At 39.1% G+C, this 26568-nt stretch overlaps 1 protein-coding gene and 1 long non-coding RNA gene across 4 annotated transcripts in view; one reads left to right on the forward strand and one right to left on the reverse strand.

The window, feature by feature from the left end:
* cnih3 (cornichon family AMPA receptor auxiliary protein 3) overlaps positions 1-10402 on the forward strand; it is a 116778-nt gene extending 106376 nt beyond the window's left edge. The window contains exons 5-7 of one of the 3 annotated variants that reach the window (XM_041975882.1): positions 1881-2027; positions 2646-2701; positions 10350-10402. In XM_041975882.1, the coding sequence (XP_041831816.1) occupies positions 1881-2027; positions 2646-2673 (175 nt within the window). In that variant the 3' untranslated portion in view covers positions 2674-2701; positions 10350-10402. The remainder of the gene's footprint in view (positions 1-1880; positions 2028-2645; positions 2702-10349) is intronic. The other 2 variants (XM_041975883.1, XM_041975885.1) reach the window with 2 other exon arrangements.
* A 12620-nt stretch (positions 10403-23022) lies between these two features.
* LOC121633698 lies at positions 23023-25258 on the reverse strand. The gene is made up of 2 exons (XR_006009108.1): positions 25181-25258; positions 23023-23394 (listed from the first exon to the last, which is right to left on the reverse strand). It is a non-coding gene; the product is annotated as an uncharacterized LOC121633698 (long non-coding RNA).
* Positions 25259-26568: the final 1310 nt, after the last annotated feature.

Consider the following 26568-nt stretch of genomic DNA (forward strand, 5'->3'; position numbering starts at 1 on the left):
AGCAATCATTGAACTCCTGCTACAAGCACAGCTGTTAGACTCGCATATTCTGAGCCCCATTGAGTCAAAATTGTAACAGTTTTGCTCATCCAACTGGATTCAGAAATATGGACTTAGTCCCAGCTCTAAGAACTGCATAACAGTCCTGGGAAAATAATATTTGAACATTTATTCAAATATTGATGAAACTTGTGTTTATCTTGTTGGGATTTGAAAGTCCTGAACCACAAGATGCGTTATGTTAAAGCCATTTGGATATTTCATCAGTTGACCTTTGGCTAACGCTTGCCTCCTTTTTTAAATCTACACTAATTTAGTTTCTATGAGTAACAACTAAAATACTTTTAAAACTATATGGCAAGTGTAATATTTTACAACCCCAATTCCAAATAAGTTGGGATTCTGTGTAAAATCTAAAAGAAAAGAAAAAACACAAGAAAAAAGAATGCTATGATTTGTAAATCTCATCAGCCATTATTTTATTTAAAGTAAAACAAACAACTGATCAGATGTTGAAACTGAGACATTTATCATTTCATGGAAAATTTGAGCTGATTATGAATCTGATGGCAGCAACACGTCTGTAAAAAGTAGTTCCAGGGTGATGTTCGGCACGGTGTAAAAAGTAGTTCCAGGGTGATGTTCGGCACGGTGTAAAAAGTAGTTCCAGGGTGATGTTCGGCACGGTGTAAAAAGTAGTTCCAGGGTGATGTTCGGCACGGTGTAAAAAGTAGTTCCCGGGTGATGTTCGGCACGGTGTAAAAAGTAGTTCCAGGGTGATGTTCAGTATGGCGTAAAAAGTAGTTCCAGGGTGATGTTCGGCACGGTGTAAAAAGTAGTTCCAGGGTGATCGTGTAGCATCTCCTTTTCTTTTAACATATGTCTGTGAACATCTGGGGAGGGAGGAGACCAGTTGCTGGAATTTTAGGTGATGAACGTTGGCCCATTCTTCCACAGCCATGCTGCTGTGATGGATGCAGGATGTGGTTCAGCATCGTCTTGCTGAAATCTGCAAGGCCTTCCCTGAAAGAGACGTTGTCTGGATGGGAGCAGATGTTGCTCTAAAACCTCCATGTACTTTTCAGCATTGATGGGGCTTCACAGATGTGGAAGCTGCCCACGCCATAGGCACTAATGCAGCCCCATCCCATCAGAGATGCAGCTTTTCACCTGTCAGATTTTATGTTGAGGAACATATTTCTGAAATCGTTTCACATGTTTGGACCCAGTTTGTCTCAGACTGATGAACCTGTTTTCCCCGTTCCAACTTTTTACAGATATTTCCTACCATCATATTTAAAATAAGCTAGTATTTTCTTTACACGATAAAAATGTCTCAGTTTCAACATCTGATATGTTGTTTATGTTATATTGTGAAAAATATGAGCTGATGAGTTTCCTACATGCATCCTGTTTTTACTTACCATTTACACAACGTCCCAACTTTTCGGAACATAGGTTGTATTTTAAAGCTGACAAACAGGAATTTTGGCACGTCAAATGTCAGCTGCCAGTGGCAGTTTTATGTCACTAGCTAGCTAATTAGCATTAGAATAAAATGATTATAAAGACATTCCCTTTCCCCTTTAAGCTAATTAGAAAAAAATTTCTAAGGCTGTAATCCTAACTTAATTGTTTTAAAAATTAAAGCTTGACAGGGCATTAATGTGTAAACCACTATTGTTTAGGAGGCAGCTTTATCTAAAGGTCGGTTTCTACAAACTTCCATGTCTTCTGCATGATGGTATCTCACCAAATTCATCATGCCATTTTTTCCATACTACCTCCCCTTTTCTTCCAATCAACTTCTCTACCTACCCCCCTCCCACTGTGGTCTGGAATGGGTCAACTACCCGGGGTGTGGTCTTTGCCCTTTGTGGTAGGTACTTCCATTCCCCAACGGACACTAAGGAGCTTCTCTATGACCCTGCATCTGTGATGAATGGTGACACGCTCAAGTTCTGCTTGAAGGAGGCCTGGTGCAAGCTGTCCTTCTTCGTCCTCTCCTTCTTCTACTATCTCTACTGGTGAGCAAAGGGCAGGTGGTTTTGGGGCATTACTGAATTAGAAACCTCGAAAATCTGTTCACAGCACACACAGCAGAGGTAAGATATTAACAATGAACTGAGACTATATTTGCTTTAAGTAGGTTTTGAATATTTATGGTTTGATGAGTCACATAAACCCTGTTGAGAAACTGGTTTCATTTCCTGGCTCTGAAGCAAAAGTGTGTGCAAATCACTGAATAAAGTAACCATTTCTCTGGCAGTCACATGCTAATTCTTCATTCTAATGTATGGCAGGTTTTTTCAGGGTTGTGGTATTTGCTTGTAGCCCCTTTACAGCTAATGCATGTGATGTTAAGAGAATATGATTCTTTACTTCTTTGACAAGCACCACCATCATGCTAAGTTGGGAAGCAGATAGATGACATAACTTCATACTTGTTAGAGTGTTTATTGTTCTGAAGATATAACAAGTTTGCTGTTTCGATGAATGCATTTTACATAATCTGAAAAGGAAATGATGTCCGGATGTGTCCCATGTTTCCTGATGTCCACCTGTTATAATGATGAGCTTGTTTTTTCAGTACATGTTATTAATCACTCCGGATTCTTGTTCCATGTGTCATGTGGGTCCTGCAGTGTGTGGAACCTGGAAATATCCCTCTAATAGGTGTTATCAATGGGAACTCTTAAAGGTACAAACCTAACTTTTTTTTCCTTTGCTATGTTTTTCTGTGGTAATAAATGTAGGAGGAATCTCATTATTCAGAGGGAAAATATGATCATATAATCAATTAATGATTTCGTCTGGAATTTCAAAAACTTTTTAATGTTAGGGCATCTTGAGAAACTGATGTGAGTAATTTAATATTTCTGAATCTAAGATGTTAGTATTAAAACACTTCATGACAACATAAAAAGGATTGCAACTTCAACAGCAACACGAGTTGCTCTTGTAGGCATGCGATATTGCTGTGATTGAACATTGATTTAACTCCTATTCTTTGTGAGAAGTGCGTTCTTTGTGCCATATTTAGGGCCTTTATTCAAAACAAATAAAAAAAATCCAATCAAAAGGTAAAGCAGATTTAAATCTATGTTTTATGTTGGACATCACAAACAAATTTGATGTTAAATAAACTAAATTAATATAAACAGATAAGGTAGAGTAAATTAGATAAATTAGAAACACTGTGCTAACAGATGCTGGGTCCAAACAACGTCCTCATAGACAGAAATAAACTCCAATAAAACCCAAGAAGAAAAAAAATCATCACAACTGCTCACTGTAAATATTTTATATTTCGTCACCTTACCGATATGGACCAAGTTATCTATGTTTTTATGGTGGCTATATCCTGACTAACCATGGATTCAACAAAAAATGCATCAGCACAGCATGAACACTGCAGCGAAGGAACAAGAGACTCAGTCAAGCTGTCACAGCAGCTTCTCTGTGTGTCCATAAATCCCCATTTTCTCACAAAAAAGACTGTCAAAGTACCGGGTGAATCACAGGTCAGGTCTAGGCAGTGACCAGGGACCTTATTTATAAAACTGTGTGTAGCGAAGCAAACTCCAGGTGGCGTCTGCTGCACAAAAAGCGAATGCTGCGGACTACTACTTTCAGATTTCTAAAAGCCTGCACACGCACGTCCTGTTTCCATTAATAAAATAGAATCAACTCTAAAGCAGGCGCACGTGAGGGAACTCACTGGATCACATGAATAGGACAACTGCCTTATTTTACGATGGAATTCTGACTAATTATGACTAGATCCCTAATGTGCCGTACATTTCTTTTAATCATATATCTCTGGTTGTTCGTTGTCTATCAACACAATTTAAAAGCTGGTAGTTTAAAGTCCACACTGTCAACAGAAGCTGAAATGGAGACGCTGCGTCTTGCAGCTAAACCACATTTGTAATTTGGACGCGCTGTCACATCTGTCGACCCAAGAGGGTAAATGTGTGAAGAGAATACAGCTGTTAGAAAGCAGCTGTTTTATTAAAGTGGTACTGCCTTTGTGTTCATATAGTAGTACTTTTTAAATGTATAAGTATGCAATACAATACTTTTCAATTATTGAAGTTTGTCTGTAACAGCGCGATTAATTTTTTATTAATGGCAGAAAATGTGATTAATCACAATTAAAGATTTTAATCATTGTCCAGCACTAATAATAATAAATCACATTTAATCCATGTAGCAAGTTTGTATTAAACTTTCTGAATAGAAAATGATTTTCATCCATGAAAAATGTTCATTACAGCAATATGTCACAGTTACAGCAGCAGCATCAAGAGTGCATGTTCATTTTTTATATTTGTTTTTTCATAAAGATTGATCTTCAATTACATGGTAAAATTAAAATATGCCAGAATATTCTTCTACCTTTAGAATATAGTATGGGTGGTTCAAATCTTAGTTTAATGTTGATGTTATCATGTTGTATTAGAAATAAAAATAAAAAGTCTTTGAAATATAACTCCACTATAAATATCCAGTAAAGTTTAGGTCTGCCTGCAGCATTTGCTGAGTTTTAAATGGGTTGAAATATTACACGTCACTTCACGTGCTGAGTTTTCTGAATCTGTGACACAGAGAGGAAACCTAAACCTGTCTGAGGCAAAGAAGCTTTTTAATATGGAAAATGTCTCAAAATATTAGTGAGTTAGTATTAATGAAGACGACTGAGTCCTCCCTCCTGGCATGGTATAATGGAGAAATGAGATATGGAGAAAAGAGCTGAAAAACAAATAAATATATAGTTTATTTAGGTAAATGGTATCTTATCCATTTCCATTCTCCATTTAGGTGATAAGTGTTAATGTAAACTTAGCAACAAAAGAAAGTAAACTAGTATTGGATGGATTATTTCTTTGTTGTAAGAAAGCCTCTTGGCATGAATCTTATACCATTGGAAAGTCTGTTTATTTCCCTTTTAAAAGGAACCACATTTGTAAGGAAAATGTATTTGTGGGACGAGCAGCAGAGTTGAGTATGTGGGTCGCATTCATGAAAAACTTGAAAAATCTTCTTCAGCTCCTCTTATTTGGCATTATTGTTGTCATATTGGCAATTTAACAAAAGCCAGAACATCCTGGTACCTCCTCCTCATGCTGGTCAAACACTGCTGTGGGACCGCCTCCCATTCTTCAACCAGTATTTGCCACTCTGGTATCAACCGCAGCCCAAGATGATCCCACATGTGTCCAATGGGGTGAGGTAGAAGATGGTATAAGATTTATTCCCAAGAAGCTTTGGTACAACAAAGATATGATCCAACAAGCACTGTTTGTGCTATAATGTGCTTAAAGTTACTGTATGAAAACACACTGACTTGTCTTTTTATCTTAGTTAATAGCTAATTATTTAAGTTTAAAAAAGTCAAAGTTTATCAAGATTATGTTTTGCGCACGAGGTGTCATTTGCTATAAATTGTGCTCTTAGCTCGACCTTAAATCATCTTGTTTCTCCATCTCACCCCATCCTGTTTTGCTATGGCTCATATTGGACTGGTGTGCTGTTCTAAAGACTACTGGCAGCAGCAGCAACAACAGTAAGGTATTTTCAGTACGAGGTGATGGTGCATTCACTTTCAATTCCATCATATTCAAGAGAATACGCACTTACAGTTCCATTTTTGTCTGTTTTTGCAATTTCAGTGTATTCTTAACAGGCTGTGAATTTTACAGTAACTTCTCTCAGCTGTTTGTTTCTGTATGGGTAATATGTGCTGACTAATGATGAACAAAATCCTTCCAAGTTTTATGGTATAAAAAAATTTTGTTTAGCCATTATTTGCTTACTTAAGAGAAAACTTAACCTTGGCCACTTTATTGGGTAGCTGTGATTAGCTAATTAAAGAGCAGCAACTTAATATGTGTAGTCATGCAAATTCAACTTCAGCATGCTTAAGATGACTTGCTGAAGTTCAAACTGAGCTTCAGAATGAGGAAGAAAGGAGATTTAAATGACTTTGAACGTGGTATGTTGTTGGTCTGAGTATTTACCATCTCCAGGGTTTCCAGAGAATGGTCTGAAGAAGAGAAAGTATCCAGCGAGCAGCAGTGGTCTGGACCAGAATATCTAGTTGATGTCAGAGTTCAGAGGAGAATGGGCAGACTGGTTGGAGATGATAGAAAGACAATAGAAAGTCCAATAAACCAAAGTCTGCAGAACAGCGTCTCTGAACACAGAACACGTCCAGCCTTGAAGCAGGTTGTCAGCAGGAGTTTTGCTACATTCTGGACAATTTGTTTGATTCGTTTTGTTCAATTTGGGGATAATTGCACTTTACTTCAGAATCACCACAGAATTAAATTTCACAAAATCATGTCAATAGCAAAATAAATAAATAATAAATAAATTCACAAATAATAAATAAATAAATAAATAGACTTGTTTAATTATGATTTAAATTTCTGCAAAAATCACACCTTCAAGTTCATGAAAGCTTTTTTTTCTTTCTTTTTTTAGATTTATATACATCCTGATGGTACAATAAGTATTAAACATAAACGAATGTGGTTGAATTGGAAGTGAAGCAACCTGAAAAAGAAACTCTGGGGCTTGTGTCTGTCTTTTCAAATGTTTTTTCCTGCATTTGTGACCCAAAAATCCTTCAAACCATCACAAAATCTTACTGGTAACGATGCTATGAGCACATAATGAAATTGTGCATGCTCTCACAGACGCAGCTGAACACAGCTTCATTGCAAGACTTCCCTCTACACCTAAGTGAATATTTCATGGCTGCTTATTTGGTGCAAATGATTCATGACAGTAACTCTGTAATTTATGATTATTGTCTATCTGGCCACAACAGGATAGAAGCACTCAGAAGGCATGTCTTTATTTAGATAAATTAAAGTTAATGAATTAATAAAACATAAAAAATGTGTAACAACAAAGTACAGCCATGATTAAAAAAAAGTTGGGACACTTTGTAACTATCCAACGCTGTAAATAAAAACAAAATGCTAATATATTCCATTTAATCACGGAGTTCATTTTGAATCTGATGGCAGCGACACATCCGTAAAAAGTTGGAAACAAGGGTATCAAAAGGAATTATTCTCTTGTGGAATCATTGCCTGGGCTCAAGAATACTTCCAGAAACCACTGTCTGTGAACACAGTTTACCCTGAAATCCATAAATACAGGTGAATGATGGTATGTTCACTGGGCCAAAGGGCCGTTAAAATGGTCTGAGGCTAAGTGAATGATGTGTCCTGCAGACTAAAGAGGAGAGGGAGCATCCAGCTTGTTATCAGTGGATAGTTGAAAAGCTGCATGTTTGATTGTATGGGTTTGCATTATGCCTCGTTTCCACTGAGCAGTTTGGTTGCAATGGAAATGCTCATCTAAAATGGCTGGACCATGTAAAACCTCCAAACCGTTCCGCCCGAACCGAATCACTCAGTGGAAAGAGGCTTTAGTGCCTATGCCGTGGGCAGCTTCCACATCTGTGAAGCTCCATCAATGTACATGGAAGTTTTAGAGCAACATCTGCTCCCATCCAGACAACGTCTCTTTCAGGGAAGACCTTGCAGATTTCAGCAAGACGATGCTGAACCACATCCTGCATCCATCACAGCAGCATGGCTTCACAGGAGAAGAGTCTGGCTGCTGAACTGGCCTGCCTGCAGTCCTTTCACCAGTACACAACATCTGGAGCATCATGGAAGCAGAAATCCAGCAACCAAGGTCCAGGACTGTAGAGCAGCTAGAATCCTGCATCAGACCAGAATGGAACAACATTCCTCTCCTCTCCATTGTGCCTATGGCGTGGGCGGCTTCCACATCTGTGAAGCTCCATCAATGTACATGGAAGTTTTAGAGCAACATCTGCTCCCATTCAGACAACGTCTCTTTCAGGGAAGGCCTTGCACTGGCGGGTGCTGAACTGGTGGAAGAATGGGCCAATGTTCATTACCTAAAATTCCAGCAACTGGTATCCTCACTTCCCAGATGTTTATAGACATATGATAAATGAAGAGGAGATACTACACAATGCTAAACATCACCCTGGAACTACTTTTTACATTGTGATAAACTTCACTCTGGAACTACTTTTTACAGACGTGTTGCTGCCATCAAATTCACACTGAGCTCATATTTCCCATGAAATAGTAAAATGTCTCAGTTTCAACATCTGATATTTTAGTTATGGTGTTTTGGGGAAAAAATATGTGTTGCTAAGAAATTGTAGTTGATAATTGGTTTCTGTTTTACATTTTACACAGCGTCCCAACTTTTTTGGAAAATGGGGTTGTAAACTATGAGAAGAACTTTCTGGCTGGTGTGAACATGCCTGCTCAGCTTCTGTTCTGCCTCGGCCCCCGGTGAACTCTGTGCTGTCTCCCTCCTCAGCTGCACTTCCTCTTTACACCGGACGATACCGATGCCCTGCCTGACAGAGTGCCACCACCGACCCACCAACCTCTCACCCTCCTTCTCTCCTCCTGTTGTCGTGTCACAGGGATGCTGTGTGGAATGTACTGCACTTCAGTAACAATTACTTTCCCTCCTTGCAAGAAAAATACAGGGTTTTTTGCTTGGTTCCAAGCATGTTGTAAAATTTAACTACATGTGTGCTGTGAAGTTTAATCCTTTTTTTTTACTTCCTATCTTCCCAGAGCATGAAAATATGGTCTTTCCACTTGCTGGCTCATGCAAATATGAGGTTAACTTGGCATCATTAACTGCAGCAGCTGTTTAAAGCTAATGGGACACAAAATAAGTGTTCTCTGTCACTCCAGAAGAGAGCCTGTTGTAAATAGTTTTTCATGACATTGTTTTTAGACTGTATAAAGAAAATGAGTGTGTTGCACTCAGGATAGAACTAATGGGACTAACTTAGTTGAACAAATAGCAACTGCAATGAGAATTAACCCTGCCTGCTGCACAAAAAGTTGCGCCACAGTCTCATCAGGATTGCAATAATTGGATGACAACTCAGTAGCATCAACTGTTCCTGTTTGATGGGTGGCATCTTAATAGCATGTTTTAACCATTTATTATTTGTTCTGCTGATCATTAATCTTAATTTAAAAATTTTAAAGTTGAGCAATAATTTCTGGAAACACATGAAAAGGCCCTCAAACCCAAATAAAACTGTTTGCTAATGTTAGCTAACACCATTCTGAGTCAGTTGTTCTACTTCTCTCAGAGTTATAAAGCCTTGTCTGTGAAAATTTCTCTTTACCAAAGCATCTCGTGTAACAACTCGTGCTTTTGCATTTATTAGGTTTAGCTAATGTCTAATTATGCTTTGAAAGTATAGATGATGCCATTTTAGGAGCAACATGCCAACCTGATAATGATGATGCTAGTTTAATGGGAGGAGGTAGAATCCCTGAGGGGTAAACCAGACAGTTCGGCTGTGATTTTCTGTCTCTCTACATCACATTTTCTACCCTTCCCTCTGTATGTCCCATAGATATTCATAACTAAACAGGGTGAACTCGCATTTTTACCAGTAGAGATTAGTCAAGGTGACAAGAGCTGGCAGAAATGCTCAGAGTCCTCAGTGACTGTGGGAGAGGTGCTGATCTGTTCTTGTGACAGCTCAACCAGGCAAGTGTCAAATCCCCAAACTGTGACATGCGCAGTTGTTGTTTTACGCAGTCCTTCAATATCTGTTGTTTTTCCAGGTAAGCACAACAAATCTTTTCTGGACCTAAGTGACCAAGTAGTATTACATATCCATTGCACTGGATCATGTGTTGACCCAGAGAGAAAAAACTTTGTTAAATCACTCTGTCACTTTGCTGCAAATGTGTGTTTGACAGCTTGTTTTGCACATGCTCATTGCATTACATGATGCTCATCAGCTTTCACTTTTTGTTTTGCAAATTTTCTGCAGACCTTTAAGAAATAGTTTAACAAAAAACACACAAACTTGCCAGGAAGAATTGTTGTTTTAGTCTTTTTTTAATTATAAGCTCATGATAAAAAACCTAAAAAATGTAAAAGCTCACATTTAATAGAATAAATGTAACATAGAGGATTTCTACAAACAGTAGCTATTCTAAAGCTGAGCATGTTTTTGGTTTTCAACTATTTTACTATCAGTTTGTATCAGATTTTCTGTTCTAAAAAACAATTAAACCTTGTGATGTAATGACATGCACAAGCAGAATATTAGTCTGTGTAATGCAAAAACAGAAAGAGAACCATCAGTGGGATCAATGAACACCCACTTGAATTCTTAAATGCTTTCGCTAAATGATTTACCTGAGACAATTCGTGTTCTGAAACTTTCACCTTCTCATTGCTTTCTACTCCGAGAAGTTTAAACTCACTACTTTTCTCTTTTGTTTCTTGTGTTTCAGTATGATCTACTCCTTGGTTACCTCATAACAACGGCTTTATCAGCAACCAGGGAGAAAAAAGAGACGCCTTCGGATACATTTGATGCAACAAACTGCAAGCTTAGTTGAGAATATTAAATTTGACGATGAGCGTTAAACCATATCTTTTTGCTGTGAAGCCAAACGATGAACTCAGCTGGGGTTGAAGCTTTTCCTGTGCTTCACCCTACAAAGAATAAAAAGGACTAATTTTATCCTCAACTGTATATAAAAACTAAAGACTAAATCTACTGTTTACAGTTTGCTCATAATGGGACCCGAGTTACTCACTGCCTGGCCAACATTTGAACACTCAAACACATACATAAACACAAAAAAAGACACACAAACATGCATTCACACCTTCCTCTGGGGTGCTGCTGTACTTGCTATATACACAGCAGCAGTAGCGGTAGCCTGGAGGATGAAGAGCACAGTAGCGTTTGCACAGTTTGTCTCAGGCACAGCACAGTGAAGCACTGTCCAGCCCAGCTCACGTCTCCCCCGTGCCTCACCAACTGTAGCTTCACTGGTGAGTCGGCAGCAAGGTGGACGAGCGGGCAGAGGAATCATATTGTACAGAGAAGAGAAATAAGATCTGGGGCAAAGCACCCAGAGCAAAGAGTTCTCCATATTTTTCCTGAAAACACAGAACCAGTCCAAGGACTGCAAGAAATTTCTTTCTGACATTATGTGAATGGCTTTTTGTGACGTGTGCATTTTGGTGTATTCTTAAATCAAAAGGCATTTCTTATGGATTCCCAGCAAAAGGAATTCTATACAGCAAATGCCTTCTCAGTGTCGTCCTAGTGTTGTTCTGTTGTGAAAAACTTTTTGAAAAAACTCTAAACTAAAAACTGAAATCTGTCAAAAGCTTTTGTAGTAGAGGAACACTTGTTTTTGCACAAATACTATCCATGCTCTTGCACAATGTTCGCAATATTTGGCTAAATATTAGAAATTATTTATGATAGTCCAGCCACACTGGTGACGGTCTTCCAACATGTAAAGAAATACCCAGCCCTGTTTGAAGATAGGGAAACAATGTGAATATTTTCTAGCTCTCTTTCAACTATGGACCAAAATGTTGTCTTTTCACCATTTAAACTAATTGATTCATATCTATTTATGAGATATCAACGTCTCACGTCCATGCTTTATCTTAAAGATTATTTTCCAATGGAACCATGCCAGGAAGGAGTTAATAATGCAAAAAATGAGAGTTTCCTGCCTTTCTTCCCTGAGTTAAATAAAAGCCTCTGTAGCAAGTGAAGGACAAGAACATGCCGTCATAATTCCCACAGATAAATTTTCAGATAATCATCATTGCAGTTGGATGAACTCCAACACTTTAGCAGGACAGGTAGCTGAACCTGCAGTCATCATTTGTAGCACAATTTTCTAAACACCAGGCCTCTCTGCCAACATTCACCACCATTGTTACTCGACTAGTGTCACTTTGTAAGCTCCAGCTCACAGACTAGTAAGGAATGCCCCATTGTTGTTTTCTTTTATTCAAACATGAGCATTTTCTATCTTAATTGTGTGTGTATGTGACCAATCAAGTTGAATTTAGATATTGTTTATGAAATAAAGTATTTTAAAATCAAAGTTCTTATCAGACTTTTTTTTATCAGACATTGCATTTTTCATTCAAAACCAGATGTAGCACAAAGTGCAGTAAAAAGTGCAAATGTCAGCTAATAGAAACAATAAAAACAACAAATCCCACCCTGTTCCATCCCAACTCTAATGTAATAAAAAGCTTATATTCTAAAAACATTCAGATATGAGGGTTGCTACTCTGAGAAACCTGTGAGTGAAAGGACAGATCTGGACCTAAGATGACTCCAAAGTTTTTCACTGTAGTGCTGAAAGCCAAAATGATGCCATCTAGTTTTAACATATTCAATGTTCATGCAGGAGGAATGCCTAGACAAGGTTAAACAGAGGTAAAGAAACTTATAATTAAAGGACTAAAGAAGTCCTGGTTAGTGAAACCAGATGTAGCACAAAGTGCAGTAAAAAAAAAAAAAACGCAACTAAACTTTGGCAGATTTTTCTTTTTAGGCCCGAGCACCGAAGGCGGTGCGAAGGCCTATTGTAATGCAAGCGTTTATTATTATTATTCTCCCGCCAAAAGAGTTGCATTTTTGGGGGTCTCAACATACCCCAAAACTCACCAGATTTTGCCTACCCCCCTATTGTAATGTGAAAAATTTCATATTTTGGGGTGCTCGGGACTGTTCAGGCAAAACTGAACCAGAGCGCCACCTATTTGTGATGCCCCTCCACTGCAAGTTATCAATCTTCATGAAACTTTGTACACATGTTCCACATGGTGGGGGGAACAAAAAATGAAATTATAGTATAGGTCTTAATAAAACAGGAAGTCAGCCATTTTGGGTCAAAGTCGCCATTTTGGCGTTTTACTGACCTCGCATTTGAACGAACTCCTCCTAGAGATATTATCGTATTGACACCAAAATGGCTCAGGATGTTCAGAAGGCATGTGTGATCAAAAGTTATCGAAAACTTTCTCAAAGGAGTAAGGGCGTAGAGGGGGCGTGGCCTCAAAGTGTGATGTCCCGCCATCAAAGACGAAATTGAAATAACTCCCACATAAAACAACATTTCTGAACTAAAATGGCCACGTATGATACTAGTCCCATGCTCAAGACAACCACCTGCTCATTATTGGATTATGAATAGGCCACGCCCCCTGGCGACAGGAAGTCATGTTTTTTACTCAACAACACACTACTCAGACATTTTGAACATAACCAGGGTCAAACTGGGTCAGACACCTGAAAACAAGTTGGTGATGATAACTGGTGAAAACTGTTGCTCTTCACTGCAAGGCGAGACCGTGGCGCCATGGCGAACTTCGATAAGACGCCAGGACATCATAAATAAGTATAACTCCCTCATTTTTCACCCAATCACCATCAAACTCACAGGGTTTAGTCATGGTCCGATCCCGAACACACCCATATCACCACTTCCGGGCTAGCCTCAAGCCCCGCCCACTTTCAACAGGAAGTGCTTTTTTGCAGTTGTCGTGGTCCTTCTCCTCAGGCATTAACCTCAGACACTTGAAAGTGCTTCACAACAGGTCAAACCCTTTCATGATATCACAATAAAAATCTCAAGTTCCTTCGCCAAACGTAACCATGGCGAATATTGGTCCGACGCCATCAAATAGGAAGTACTTGTAACTCACCCGTTTTAACATCGATCTCCACCAAACTCGGTAGGAAGGATCGTAGTCACATGTGGAACAGAGCTAAATTGACATATGCTGGAATACTTGCAATATGGCTCTATAGCGCCCCCTAGAATATTTCAATCAACCAGCCCCGCCCACTATGTGGACTGACATGCATGAAATTCACCACATTGATTTACCATTGATTTACCATTCCAGTATGTACAAAATTGTCCATTGGACCTCTAGGCTAAATTCAACAGGAAGACGGCCATTTTGAAAAAAGTGTCATTTTCAGGGTCATTTTTGCCTGTTTCTTGCCATTGCATTTGAATGAACTCCTCCTACAGATTTTATCGTATTTACCTCAAAATCACTCTGAAGCTTCCAGAGGCATGTGTGGTCAAAAGTTATCAAAAACTTTCTCAAAGGAGAAAGTGCATGGTGGAGGCGTGGCCTCAAACTTTGATATCTCGCCATGGCAGACGAAACTGATATAACTTACATATAAAACAACCTATCTTAACCAAAATGGCCACGTATGATGACATTTCCATGCTGACCACATCTACATGTCCAGATGTTGTCAACGGCATGGCCCCGCCCCCTGGAAAAAGGAAGTACTACATTTTTTACCTTTGAAAACTTTATCAACCTACTCAAACTCATCAATATCATCCTTGATGAACTCATGATTCACAATAAAACAAACTACTTACACCTTCATGACTAAAATGGATGCCTGGGAGGTTTCAGTCCCTCGCCATCAAACAGGAAGTGGCTATAACTCTGGACTCGGTTGACCCAATGAGGTGACACTTGGCAGTTGTCATTAAAGTCCCAACCTCAGCATGTTAGTACATGATCAAACACTACAGTGCCACCTACTGGCCATGTTGATATCTGCAGATCTTAAAACCACGCTTTTGTTTGGATTTGTTTCACACTATTGGTCAGAACAAGGTCATGACCACTTCTGATGTCATTATTAGGCCCATTGATGTATGAGATGATGGTCAGAGAGAAACAATGACAACTCGAGGCAGAAACATGGGGATGACTGAGCGTAAGGCTGCCAGCCAGAGCGAGCTTGCTTGGGGAGGGAGGTTGCCGGCTGACGGGGCGGTGCAATAGGCCGGAGCGGCGCCAGAGGTGCGAGGGCCTTCATCGCTGCTTGCAGCTTTAATTTTTTTTTTTTCTTCTTCTTTTTTTGAGGCACCCTCTAATGATGGCTAACTCGGCATCATTCTTGCAACCTGTCTCTTTTATCAGAGACAGAATGCAAGACAGACAGTGAAATTCTGTACCTTTCTTTCTTTCTTTCTTTCTTTCTTTCTTTCTTTCTTTCTTTCTTTCTTTCTTTCTTTCTTTCTTTCTTTCTTTCTTTTTTCTTTCGTCCTTCCTTTTCTTTCCCTTCCTTCTTCCAGTAACTCCTCTCGGGTTTCTCTGATAAATAAATCAGTGTGTACTTTCAAATCCAATGTGCTGATATCCAGTTGTTGGCATATGATGCTGCTTTGTCTGATTGCTCCACCTGCTCAAGGCCTTTGTTTGGCAAGTAATCAAACATCTAATTTTGGATCTTTTAATTCTCCAAATAACATATCAAGACAGATTTTTTGTGGACATGGATACTTAGTGACTTGTTCTATCTTCTGGCAAAAAGAGTTTTACAATGAGAGCAGTCCAATTAAGAGAAGCAAGTGGAATGCTTGTAATGCACTACTGCTTTTATTGCTGTTAAGTGGAGATATACAGCTCAACCCGGGTCCAATAAAGAATTCAACCCTTGATCAAATGATAAAATGGGACATTTTAGAAACAATCAAAATGGAATCATTGCTTTCCATCAGCCCTGCCACTATTGGGCCAGCTTGCAAATGGCTGGTTCCAGGATCTGGTGGTGGCAGCTTTGCTACAACCAGGCCAGTTACTATCAACTCTGCTGCCATCAAGCCAAGCTCCAGTTGTAACAGTCTAGCTGCCATCAACCCAGACCCAGGCTGTAGCAGCCCAGCTATCACCAATCCAGGACAAGTCTGTAGCAATTCAGCTACCACCAGCTCTAGAAGCCCTGTCTAGGCTTTGGAAGTAGCAGTTTAGCTACTACTAGGCCAGACCAAGGCCCAAGCTGTGGCAGGCCAGCTATAAGTACCACCAACCTAGATTGGTTAATCAGGCTTTTAAAAAGTTGGAAATACAAAGTATTTCAAACTCTCAATCATTCTTGACTAGTTTGGGACTCAAGAGCTAAACCAAAGGGTATATTAGGTGGGCACTTGAATATAGTCTAAAACCTAAAAGTGCTGAAATTCAACATCTTCTAAGTGACTCAAACTTAGACTTTATGTGTTTGTCTGAAACATGGCTTAATGAAAACTGCAAATCTAAATATACCAGGTTTTAGAATTTACAGGAAAGATATAGCTGTTACTAGGGGAAGAGGGGTAATGATTTATGTTAATTTATGTTATTGTTTTTTTTTTTTTTTTACTGATGTTATAGTATGTGTTTCTTTAGGGTTTGTTTCTGATTATGTACAATTTTAGTAATTGTGTACATGTGTGTATGTATGTATGTATGTATGTATGTATGTATATATATATATATATATATATATATATATATATATATATATATATATATGTTCTTTCTTTTTTACCATTTTAGTAATTCTGTGCATGTGTGTGTTCATAATGTGTTTTTATAATGTTTTATTAGTTACCAAGTAGCCTTGTAAGATCTGGCTGGGGACTACGGGTGAAAATTAGCCTTTTGGCTAACTCTGGCATATTTACACTGATTTTTATCTTTGTTTCTTAATATGTGCTTTCCCTGTTAAATAAATGAAAAAATAAAAATGAAATGAAAGTGAAAGTGAAAATGCTGTTCCAGCATCCCCGAAAAAAAGAATTTAAGGATGCTGCTGAGCAACAGTGGCTACAGGGGTGTGCATGATAAATGCAAAACAAGTCATGAATTACAGAGTTCTACTTTAAGCCTCATTTATGCTCACCTTACTTACATAAACAGGTACATACGTTTCAAATGCTGAAAAACATTACTCCCCACATACTCCCACATGAGCTTTATGTTAGCATGGTTGTTAAACAATACATCCACTAGAGGGCAGAGCAAAGTTCAGAGTTCACATCCAAACTGTGACATCATAAAATACACTGCCGCCTTTTCTTCTTTGTTCTTTTACTGGTCATATGTGAGCTATACTGTGCAACATTGCCTTTGTGGTTTGTGGTGGCACTGTTTTTATTTGCACTATCTGGGTACACATCCACAAGCTCCCTGAAAATAGACTGAAATGCACAGGACACAGAACACAGACTAAAGGATCCATCTGTTTAATGTGGCATTAATTAGGTTTAATACTCCAAAAAGTAAAAAAAAAGCTCGCATGCATATACTGTTCATTCTCAACACGAACATGGTCAATGAACCTAGAAAAAAGACTGTTCCTCTGTGTGAGTCCACAAACAGACTGAATGAATCTAAAAGACTGATTGCATTAATATACAAGTTATAATCACCAATCGTTCAAACCTTCTCCCAGTTAATAGTAATAATAATAAATGCTAAAGTATCAGCAAAATCAGTCAATGCGTTGTTCTTGCCTGAATAAGGTCAGGAAATCAAAACATAGTGAAACACTTATAGTAAACCACCTCAACAATGTCAAAGTTAGAAAGAGAAGAAACAACCCAAGTTCATTAAATTACAGGAGAATTTGTGCCGACCCCAGCAGCACTCCTCCCATTCATGATTCACAAATTCACCCCTCCTATTAACGAATGACAGAGCAAACTACAGGGAACACTACATAAAAATGCTGCATGATGTCAGAAACATGCTGCTTTTGGTATAAAAACAGTTTTAGTAATACCTGTCCACTATTCCAAAGGGAATTGCTGAGTTCTGTATTTATGCAACAGTGCAATTAAATGTCCTGGCAACAGGTCACTGGATCTGATCTGTCTCAGGTGTAAAAACGTTTAACCTCTTCTTGATGGAAATCCTGTGGACAGGGGGCAGTATGAAATATGTGCATTAGGCCTACAGATCTTTGCACACCCTATCCTTCCCTGCTACATGTTCGGATTGCACCAGTCCGATTGAATACCAAAATGACGGGACATGACAGCTAAAAATCTCTACCAAGTCTTGGCATTTAGAGCCTCCGCTCAGAAAGGCCGCCCCCAGCCAAGGCTCCATCTTGCTGTGAGGCTGCGGTGCTAACAACCACACCACTGTGCAGCCCCAATCATTCTTAATTAATTAAAAAGTGCAAATACCAGACCATTTTCCCCATAAGGCTACCAATCATAGCAGCATTAATTTTTAGCCAACTACAAATAATGCAAATAATTGGTTGTGTTACATTACAGGGTATGAAATGAAGCACCAGGAATGGTGGAGCTGCAGTGGTGCTGGGTTGCTATATTCTGGTTTTAATGTGAGTGTTAGGAAAAAACTTTCAATAAAATTAAGATTATACATACGCCAGTGTGATTGTGTAATTTTGAACATTTATTTTTGGGTATCTGGAAGCAGAAAACAAATAGGCTTTGTCAAGAAGAAGCTAAAATAGGAGGATTAATCTCCTGCAGCACTTTTATAAGTGTGCTCCAATGGCAACATTGTGTTGCCTCATGTAGAAAAAATGCACCTCATATTACATCTGCAAATGATATTTATTTAAGCTGATTGTCGTATAGGATTGAGAATAGTTGTCATATAGCTTTCTTGCAATAGTGATAGAGCACAAATGTGTGCACAGGTTAACAAAAGTCTGTCTATGGCATATGGACCTTGACAGATGGGAGACAGCCTGTCACTTGTCATCCCCTTTTCTCAACCTTGCAGCTTCTCAGCATAGTCATACTTCTAATTTTTTTCTTTCCCACTTTCTCACCTGCATCCAGCTCTGCTTTTAAATCTGTAAATGTCATTGAGCACTTCTCCTCCAGCTCTGGCACACTGTGTTCAGCTGTTTTGAACCTGAAGTTTCTCTGTAAGACTCTAGTTTCCCAGCTTTTCACATCATAGGAGCTAATTTTAATCATACGCTGTATGAGACTGGAGCTCACTGATGTATATGGCAACTTTTTATAGGATAAGACCCAACAGAAATAGGCTGTTAGTCACATTTAGTACAAACACCTTGCAGTCCAAACACTGAATACAGAGTGTGTATATAGGAAGCATGAAAGTTTTACTCACTCTCAAGTTAAAGGTTTTCAACAGTTATACAAAGGTCTCAGATTCTGCACCTTCACTTTTTTTGCGTTAAAGAAAACAGATCCAGTATATCCAAATATAACAAAAAATAATTTCTCAATTCAGTTATCTTTATAGCCCCAATCTACAACAAAAGTCAATAAAAAACACTCAACATATGTTCAAAATGTTCACACACCAGCTTCCCAATGACCATTACCAGGATAAAGTGGTTGGGAAAAAATGGATGGCTGGATTGAAAACAATAAATAATGTGTGACTGGCCAGAATGAAAACTCCAGTTCATAATAATTATTACTGAAAATCAACCAAAGAAATCGGGCCTTAAAAACCAAGGAATCAGTTAAATAATTCCATGTCTTCTTGCAACACCTTGCAGGTCAGATCTATGCAGATGCCTGTGCTACTTGCCTTTGCAAGTAAAAACCTGAGAGAACAAGAAAAACTTCTTTATAATGGTTTTGAATGCATCCAAGCTGCCCTGGTCCTGCTTCAGTTAACAATGACATAAATCCTTTATAACTCTCCTGAATACCACAGTGAATGAATGAATGACCAACTGATTTTTTTTTTACATGGAACGCCATAACCAGGTAGCCAGCATACTGTACAGAAACATCTGTGCAGAATATGGACTGGAGACCTCTAGGTCACAATAGAAAACACCTCCCAAGGTGGTGGAGAATGAGAGGGGTAAGATCCCGTGGGACTTCCAGAAACAGACCAATAAAATGGTGGTGGCCAGCCAACGGGACATTGTGATCATGGATAAGCAGCAAAGGAAAGTCGTAGTGATCGATGTAGCCATCTTTACCAATGGAAATATCGGGAAAAAGGAACACGAGAAACTAGAAAAATACCAAGGACGAGCTAGAGAAAGCCTGAAAGGTGAAGGCAACAGTGGTACCAGTGGTCATTGGAGCACTGGGGGCTGTGTCCCACACAGTGGAGAAGTGGCTCCAACAGAGTCATGGAGAAACATCAGACATCTCCATCCAGGAAAGTGCAGTCCTAGGAACAGCTAGGATACTGCATAGGACCCTCAAGTTCCCAGGACTCTGGTAGAGGACCTGAGCTGGAGATGAACAGCCATCCACCCTACCCAGAGGACATGGGAGAGTGGGTGTTCTTTTTCGATACAGTAAGGGAACAGGTGCAAAACACAGAACTGCTTAACTTTGGTGTAAACAAGAGCATGTTTATTAAAATTTTAAATTAGATAGAATAAAAGATTCCTAAATTTAAAAAAGGCATAAATGTTGATATAGAGGGGGCGGGGCTGCAGGGAGAATGAATCTGGAACATAGCACAGCTCGACACAAGACCGGCAGACTGCTTTCATCTTATCCATTTGTCTTTCTCCATTTACATACTTGTACCATTACACCCCTAATATTTAGTACATAATTCATTATGTGAAAGTAATAATCAACCCAAATTCCAAAAATATTAGGCTGCTGTGTAAAAGGTCCAGAACTGTAGAGCAGCTAGAATCCTGCATCAGACCAGAATGGCACAACATTCCTCCCCTAAAACTCCAGAAACTGGTCTCCTCACTTCCCAGACGTTTACAGACAGTTGTTAGAAGAAAACATGCTACACAATGCTAAACATCACCCTGTTCTTGGTAGATATGTTACAGCAAACAAATTCAAAATTAGCCAATATTTTCCATGAAATGGTAAAATAACTTTTTTAATATCTGCTATGTTATTTTATATGTTATTTTTATTATATTGGGAATACAATTTGGGTTGATGAGATTTGTAAATCACTGCATTCTGTTCTTTTTTACGTGTAACTGTAAGTTTAACAGTTATTTGTTTTTGTTATACCAGCATGTCAATTTGCACATTTCTGACTCAACCATCACATAGAGCTCGTCCATTGTTCTACGACTGGACAAAAACCACACTGCTCCTCCCCTGTAGTTCAAGCACACCATCTGGCCCCTCTGCTTGAAGAGGAAGACCACCACCCCAGTCTGCCAGTCCAGGGGAACTGTCCTCAATGTCCACGCGATGCTGCAGACAGTCCTACAGCATTCAGAGCCTTAAGGAAATCTCATCCACCCTCAGGGCCCTTCCACTAAGGGGCTTTTAAACCACCTCAGCGACCTCAGCCCCAGAGACAGCAGAGTCCACGCCAGGGTCCCCCGGCTCTGCTTCATTGTCAAAAGACATGTCAGTGGGCTTGAGGAAGTCTTCAAAGTATTCCCTTCACCTACCCACGTGGAGGTCACCAGCCCCTCATCCCCATTGTACACAGTATTAATGGAGCACTGCTTCACTCTTCTGAGCCACCAGATGGTGGATCATAATCTCCTCAAAGCCTTCCAGAAGTCATTCTCCATGGCCTCTCCAAACTCGAGTTTTTGCATCAGTGACCACTGAAGCCACATTCCTCTGAGCTTGCCAATGCCCATCAGCTACCTCCAGAGTCCCACAGGTCAAAAAGGTCCTTCTTCAGCTTGACCGCATCCCTCACTGCTGGTGTCCGCCAACAAGTTCAGGGACTTCCGCTGTGACAGGCACTGACGACCAGCTGTGGCTGTAAGGTTGCCTCAACAATAGAAGGAAGGAGTGCTCTCCAACGTCAGATCCAATGACTCCAGAAAGTGCGGGTGCTCTGAACTGTTGCTTCATGCACAAGCACAAACAACAGCCAGGACCCATCCCCCCACCCGAAGGCGAAGGGAGGCTACCCTCTTGTCCACTGGGGTGAACCCCAACGTACAGGTGCCAAGGCAGGCATACTCATTACCTCAGGGGTAATGAGTATGTTGGGCCCCACGAGTAGCAGTGTCTTATGTAAACAAACAGGAGAAAACAGGTTTAAAAAGATTTGAAGTTTACTAACTGGCAGTGGCAAACAGGAAGAGTAAAGAAGAGAACAAAACAGTGGTATGTAGTGCAGATAATTCAGAAGCTAATTTAGCTCAGAGCAGCTCCGTCTGTCCTCCTGGTGACTACCTGGGTGTCACCAGGCTGAAAATAAAACAGATAACTTAGAAAATATAAAATTAAAGCTGTGTAGTTCAGCTTAAATGTAAAACTAAGAATGTAAAATTACAGAATTAAGAGGCAAGAAATCTGATATGTAGTCTACTACTAAAGTGTGTGGATGAAAGTTATTGTGTGCAAGTGATGTTTATTTTATTTTATATACCTGATTTTCCATGTCCAGTAGGCTTTATGCTTCTGAAAACTACTTATGTGGTTCTGTTTGGAAACTGTGCGTTCATGCATGTGAATATTTACGTCTAGTTAGCTAACCTGTTTTAATATTGTGTTTATTTGGCCTGATATTTCTGTTGTTAGGTTACAACATACAAAGGCGTGGCTCAGCAGTCCCAAACATAGCTATTTACTTATTTATCCTTACATAGTATTTTCTTATTTCCTTATTGTGCTACCGTATAACCTCAGGTATTTGCTTGCTGATTATGTTTATTTGTAATTCTTGTGGTGTTTGTTGTAAAGTGTACAGCAAACTGCTGAAAATCAATATATCAGTTTCAGAAATCACACATACATGCAGTTACCTTCATGTTTAATACAACAGGAACTACATTAAATCATATCGCCCCTGTTGAATTAAATGAAAATAGTAAATAATGAAGTAGAAGTCAGTAGAAGAAGTAGTAGCTGTCAAAGAACATTTGAAAGTTGTAACTGAAGATTTTGATGCAAAAAGATAAAATTATTAATGTTATTGTCATTGTTGTTAGTAAACAATGTCAGAATAAAACAGCAATGAACGCTGGATGGAGGGGTACTCTGAGGAATTTTGCTTGGAGTCCCCAGAGACCCAAGAATCGCTTCTAATGATGACGAGTGTTTTATCAGTTTAACAAGTTGTTTCCTGCCATTCAAAGAACTTTTCACCCACTGTGAAACTGCTCCCTCTTAATCTAATAATTTTCCAGTTTATTAAATAATAATGTCATTGTAATGACTTGTGTGGGGTCACAGTCAGTTGTGTTGAATACACCTTTCTCGTGAATTATTTCTCTAATTCCCCAAATTGGATTTACATTCATGACTGAAACATGGCGAATGAGTCCAAACTACTTCCTGATTGTACATTCCTGTTTCCACCAGCAAAGACAGAGGGTTTCCCTCTTTATTCAGCTGCTGTATAATTCAAGAGGAGGCAAAGAGGACTAATGTGGAAGAATAATTCACCATAGGATGAAGGTTTAAAATTAAATGCGTTTTATACCTACATAATAACAAATAAGCTTAAAATAAAGCCCGGGCATAAGAGTGATGCTGAGATTCATCACAAGAAAATGTACCTCTGCATATTTCTCACATATTACACACTGGCTGACTCAAGTATCTGGAGCGTTAACCTATTTAGTTTCGTTCACTGAATTGTGTGAAAAGTCTGTGTACACACAAACATGGCATATTTACTACCAGACAGACCCTTCTCTTTTTTCTGACTCTTTACAGTCGTTTTCTCCTTGTTTGTCCCCTTGTCTCTCTGGCTCTGATAAATAGATGCATCGACCAGCCCTGATCTCCGACTGGCTCAGTCGCTGGCATGAAAACCTTTCATCTGTTCATGCAGGATAAGGACAGTGTATTTAATGAAAATGTTTGCGAACTACACACACAGAAGCATGCATCAAAGCTTGCTGAAAACTGTACGAGACAAAGACACTGATGAATGCAGCAACAGAACAGAACAAGGGATTTCTTAGAACTTCAAATTTGTTTTCAGGTAACCTGTTTTGATAGAGTTAAGGATGTGTGTGTACATGTATATTTATTAGTGCTGGGCAACGATTAACATTTTTAATCGCGATTAATCGCATGGTTATGCACAAAATGTCTTTTTCCTTTAAAAGAAGGCCTACAGCTATATAAAAAAAAATGCAGTCAATTTTGGTTTACAAACACGACATCAGGGGTCTCTAACCTGCAACTCTGAAGCTGCAAGTGTCTCTCTGGACCTTCCACAATGCCTCTAAATACGTGGCTAAAATATTTTTTTTTAATCTATCTTTCTTGTCATTAGGTTGGAAACCAGGGACTTTTTTTTTCTTTTACAGCATTTTCCACAAATATCTTCATCCCTTAGAAGAAAGTCTGTCTATCCTCTTTTTATAAAGGTTTTATGTGTTTCCTTTATTTTAAAACCTTAAAAATTGAAATTAAAAATGTTGTTCTTCAAAAATTACAAATATCCTATGGTGGCTCTTTATTAAAAATATATATTAAGCTGACTTTTAGAAAGGTCTCGGAACATTTGCGTCTCTAAAGGAGTTTTATTTAGCTGGCTGAGGGACAAATGGCTCCTTGGATTGGAAAGGCTGCAGACCCCTGCACTAAACACATAAACAGATTTAGCAGCAGTTTTCTCTTTAAACACCAACAGATAAAATATTTCTTAATATATATTTATAAAATCAAATACAGTGTGTGCAGAATTATTAGGCAAATGAGTATTTTGATCATGCACCTTCAGTATTTCATTATCCAGATTTCTGGCCTATAAATTCTCTAAACTTTCATTTTTTGCTTGACTGCACCTGCAGCCTCCGCTACTGGGAGTTAAGGGTTAACATCTGGTTTTACAGGTGTAGGGTCAGGTCTGTAGATGTAACTATAAACATGTGTGGTATCCACAGAAAGTCCAGAATCTCAGCTACCAGCTCAGTAAAACCATTTCTATCACCAACAAACACAGTTAAGACAACAAATTATTTAAAGAGCAGCTGCACAAAGTCCGAAAAATATGTAAACACAGATGCTGTCTCCCCGTGTCCACCCCACGGCATGAACACGAACAAACAACTCCTCTACTGAAAGCTCACATCTCACAGATTCCACAGCTGGAAGTTTCATCTCAGTATGACCAAGATTCACCGAACCAGAGGCAGAAGAAGACCCGATTTTTGCTGCACGCTTGTAAAAGTCAGAAAACATGTCTTACCTTTGCTGTGTTGCAAATATTAAAACCGTATTTATTAAAAAAATAATAATACATAAAAAGTTTCCCGTCCAAAAATCACGATGTGCTGTCCATCTGCATGTATTTTGACAAAGAGAAACGTCGGTTCTTCTTCTTCTTTCTTAAGTTCCAGACAGAAAATGTGTCTTCATTTTAATAAACCCGCTCTCTTCTCATTACATCAGACACACCGCTGCAGCAGGGAAGGGAGACACAAACGCCATGTTTCTGTCATCAAAGCCAGCGGCCAGAAAAATAAAAAATAAAAAAAACTAACACGCGATTAAAAAAATTAACGGCGTTAATTAAGCGTTGCATTAATTAAGCGTTGAGTTAACGCGCGATTAACGCGTTAACGTGTCCAGCACTAATATTTATAATGACTTACTTTAGCTAAGCAGTAGGTTACAGGGCTAGACAGGGACAAACAATCGCCCTGGGCATTTTGAGCCGAGACTGGCCCACCAGAGGGGTATTGCACGAAACCAAGATAAGGGATTAAGCCGGGATATGTTGGTTATCCTGGCTGAATTTATCCCTAAGTCGGTTGCATGAAAGTAGCTCAAACTAAACCCGGACAAGTTACTGTGGTGATTTATCCGCTGCAGTTAGCCTGCTCCAGACCAGGCTAACTGCCGGAAGATTAATCCTAGCGAGTCACCTGCATGTCCAACGTCAATTCTGTGCGGAATTATTGTGTTTTACAGCATGTCCATGGTCTTCCTAAGTATGGCGCGTCATTTTAATCATCTAGTATTAAAATATTACATATACAGTCACTGTACATTTAATCCAAATCTGTTCGTAATCCAACAGCCTTTTTATATGGATTCGAGTTGTAGTATTATTACTCAGGCCAGGTGTTATATTGCTATGCTAATGAAGACTGCTCGTCAAATTGCTGTCAGAGGTTTTATAAATATGTGTTTTATTGCATTAATTGAGATTACAAAACACAGCGGATGAGGTTACAAAGGTGTATTCAAAGAAATCCGTGACGAGGGCAAAGTAGAATATATAGGTCCAACTAGCGAGAGGACTCGGATTAAGATTTCACAGAACATACCAAGCCTGTGATTTCGAGACACTGTACTAACCGGATCATCTTCTGGTGGCTCCAAAAGTGTAATTGTGTTCCCAGACACTGCAAGGTTATCCAAAGTCAGACACTATATTATATTTGATTGTGTTCCATGTGCAGTAGAATTGCAGTACTTTGTGTACCTTGTATGAAGCGGACAGTTTCTGTGGCTGGGACAGAGTCAGTTATTGGCCCTCCCTGGATCCCCTCCATCACTGGCCTCCCTTTATTTAAATGGAGTGCCAGTTCCTCTGCTGGAGTCACATCCTGGCTTGGTGGGCCGCCCCCTGTGCCAGTTCTATAGGCCTTTTTTTAACTGCTACAATCATACAGACATTGAACATGTCAGCAGACACCTCATCTATTCACCTCATTTGTTCACGGTTATCTACTTTGGAGTCACTTACCAGCCTGCAAAATGTTCTTATATTTAATTTTTTCTTGCTGCCAGGTCCTTTTATGGCCAGACAGGTTTGTCCTTTATGAAAGACAGAAAGATAAAATAGATAAAAACGTTACATGAGGAAAATAGATTAAATGACACATTGTGGATAATTGTTTGCTCTACATTTCCTGAGTAACATGCACCTGCTTGTCACTCTTAAAGTATACAACAGTTAGTGGATTTGAAAAGTAACTCCTTTAATTGTAGCCTAATTATGACAGTTCCAGTGGAGCACTGTTTATTAATTGTA

The sequence above is a fragment of the Melanotaenia boesemani genome, chromosome 22 (assembly GCF_017639745.1).
Source record: "Melanotaenia boesemani isolate fMelBoe1 chromosome 22, fMelBoe1.pri, whole genome shotgun sequence".
Taxonomy (NCBI): domain Eukaryota; kingdom Metazoa; phylum Chordata; class Actinopteri; order Atheriniformes; family Melanotaeniidae; genus Melanotaenia; species Melanotaenia boesemani.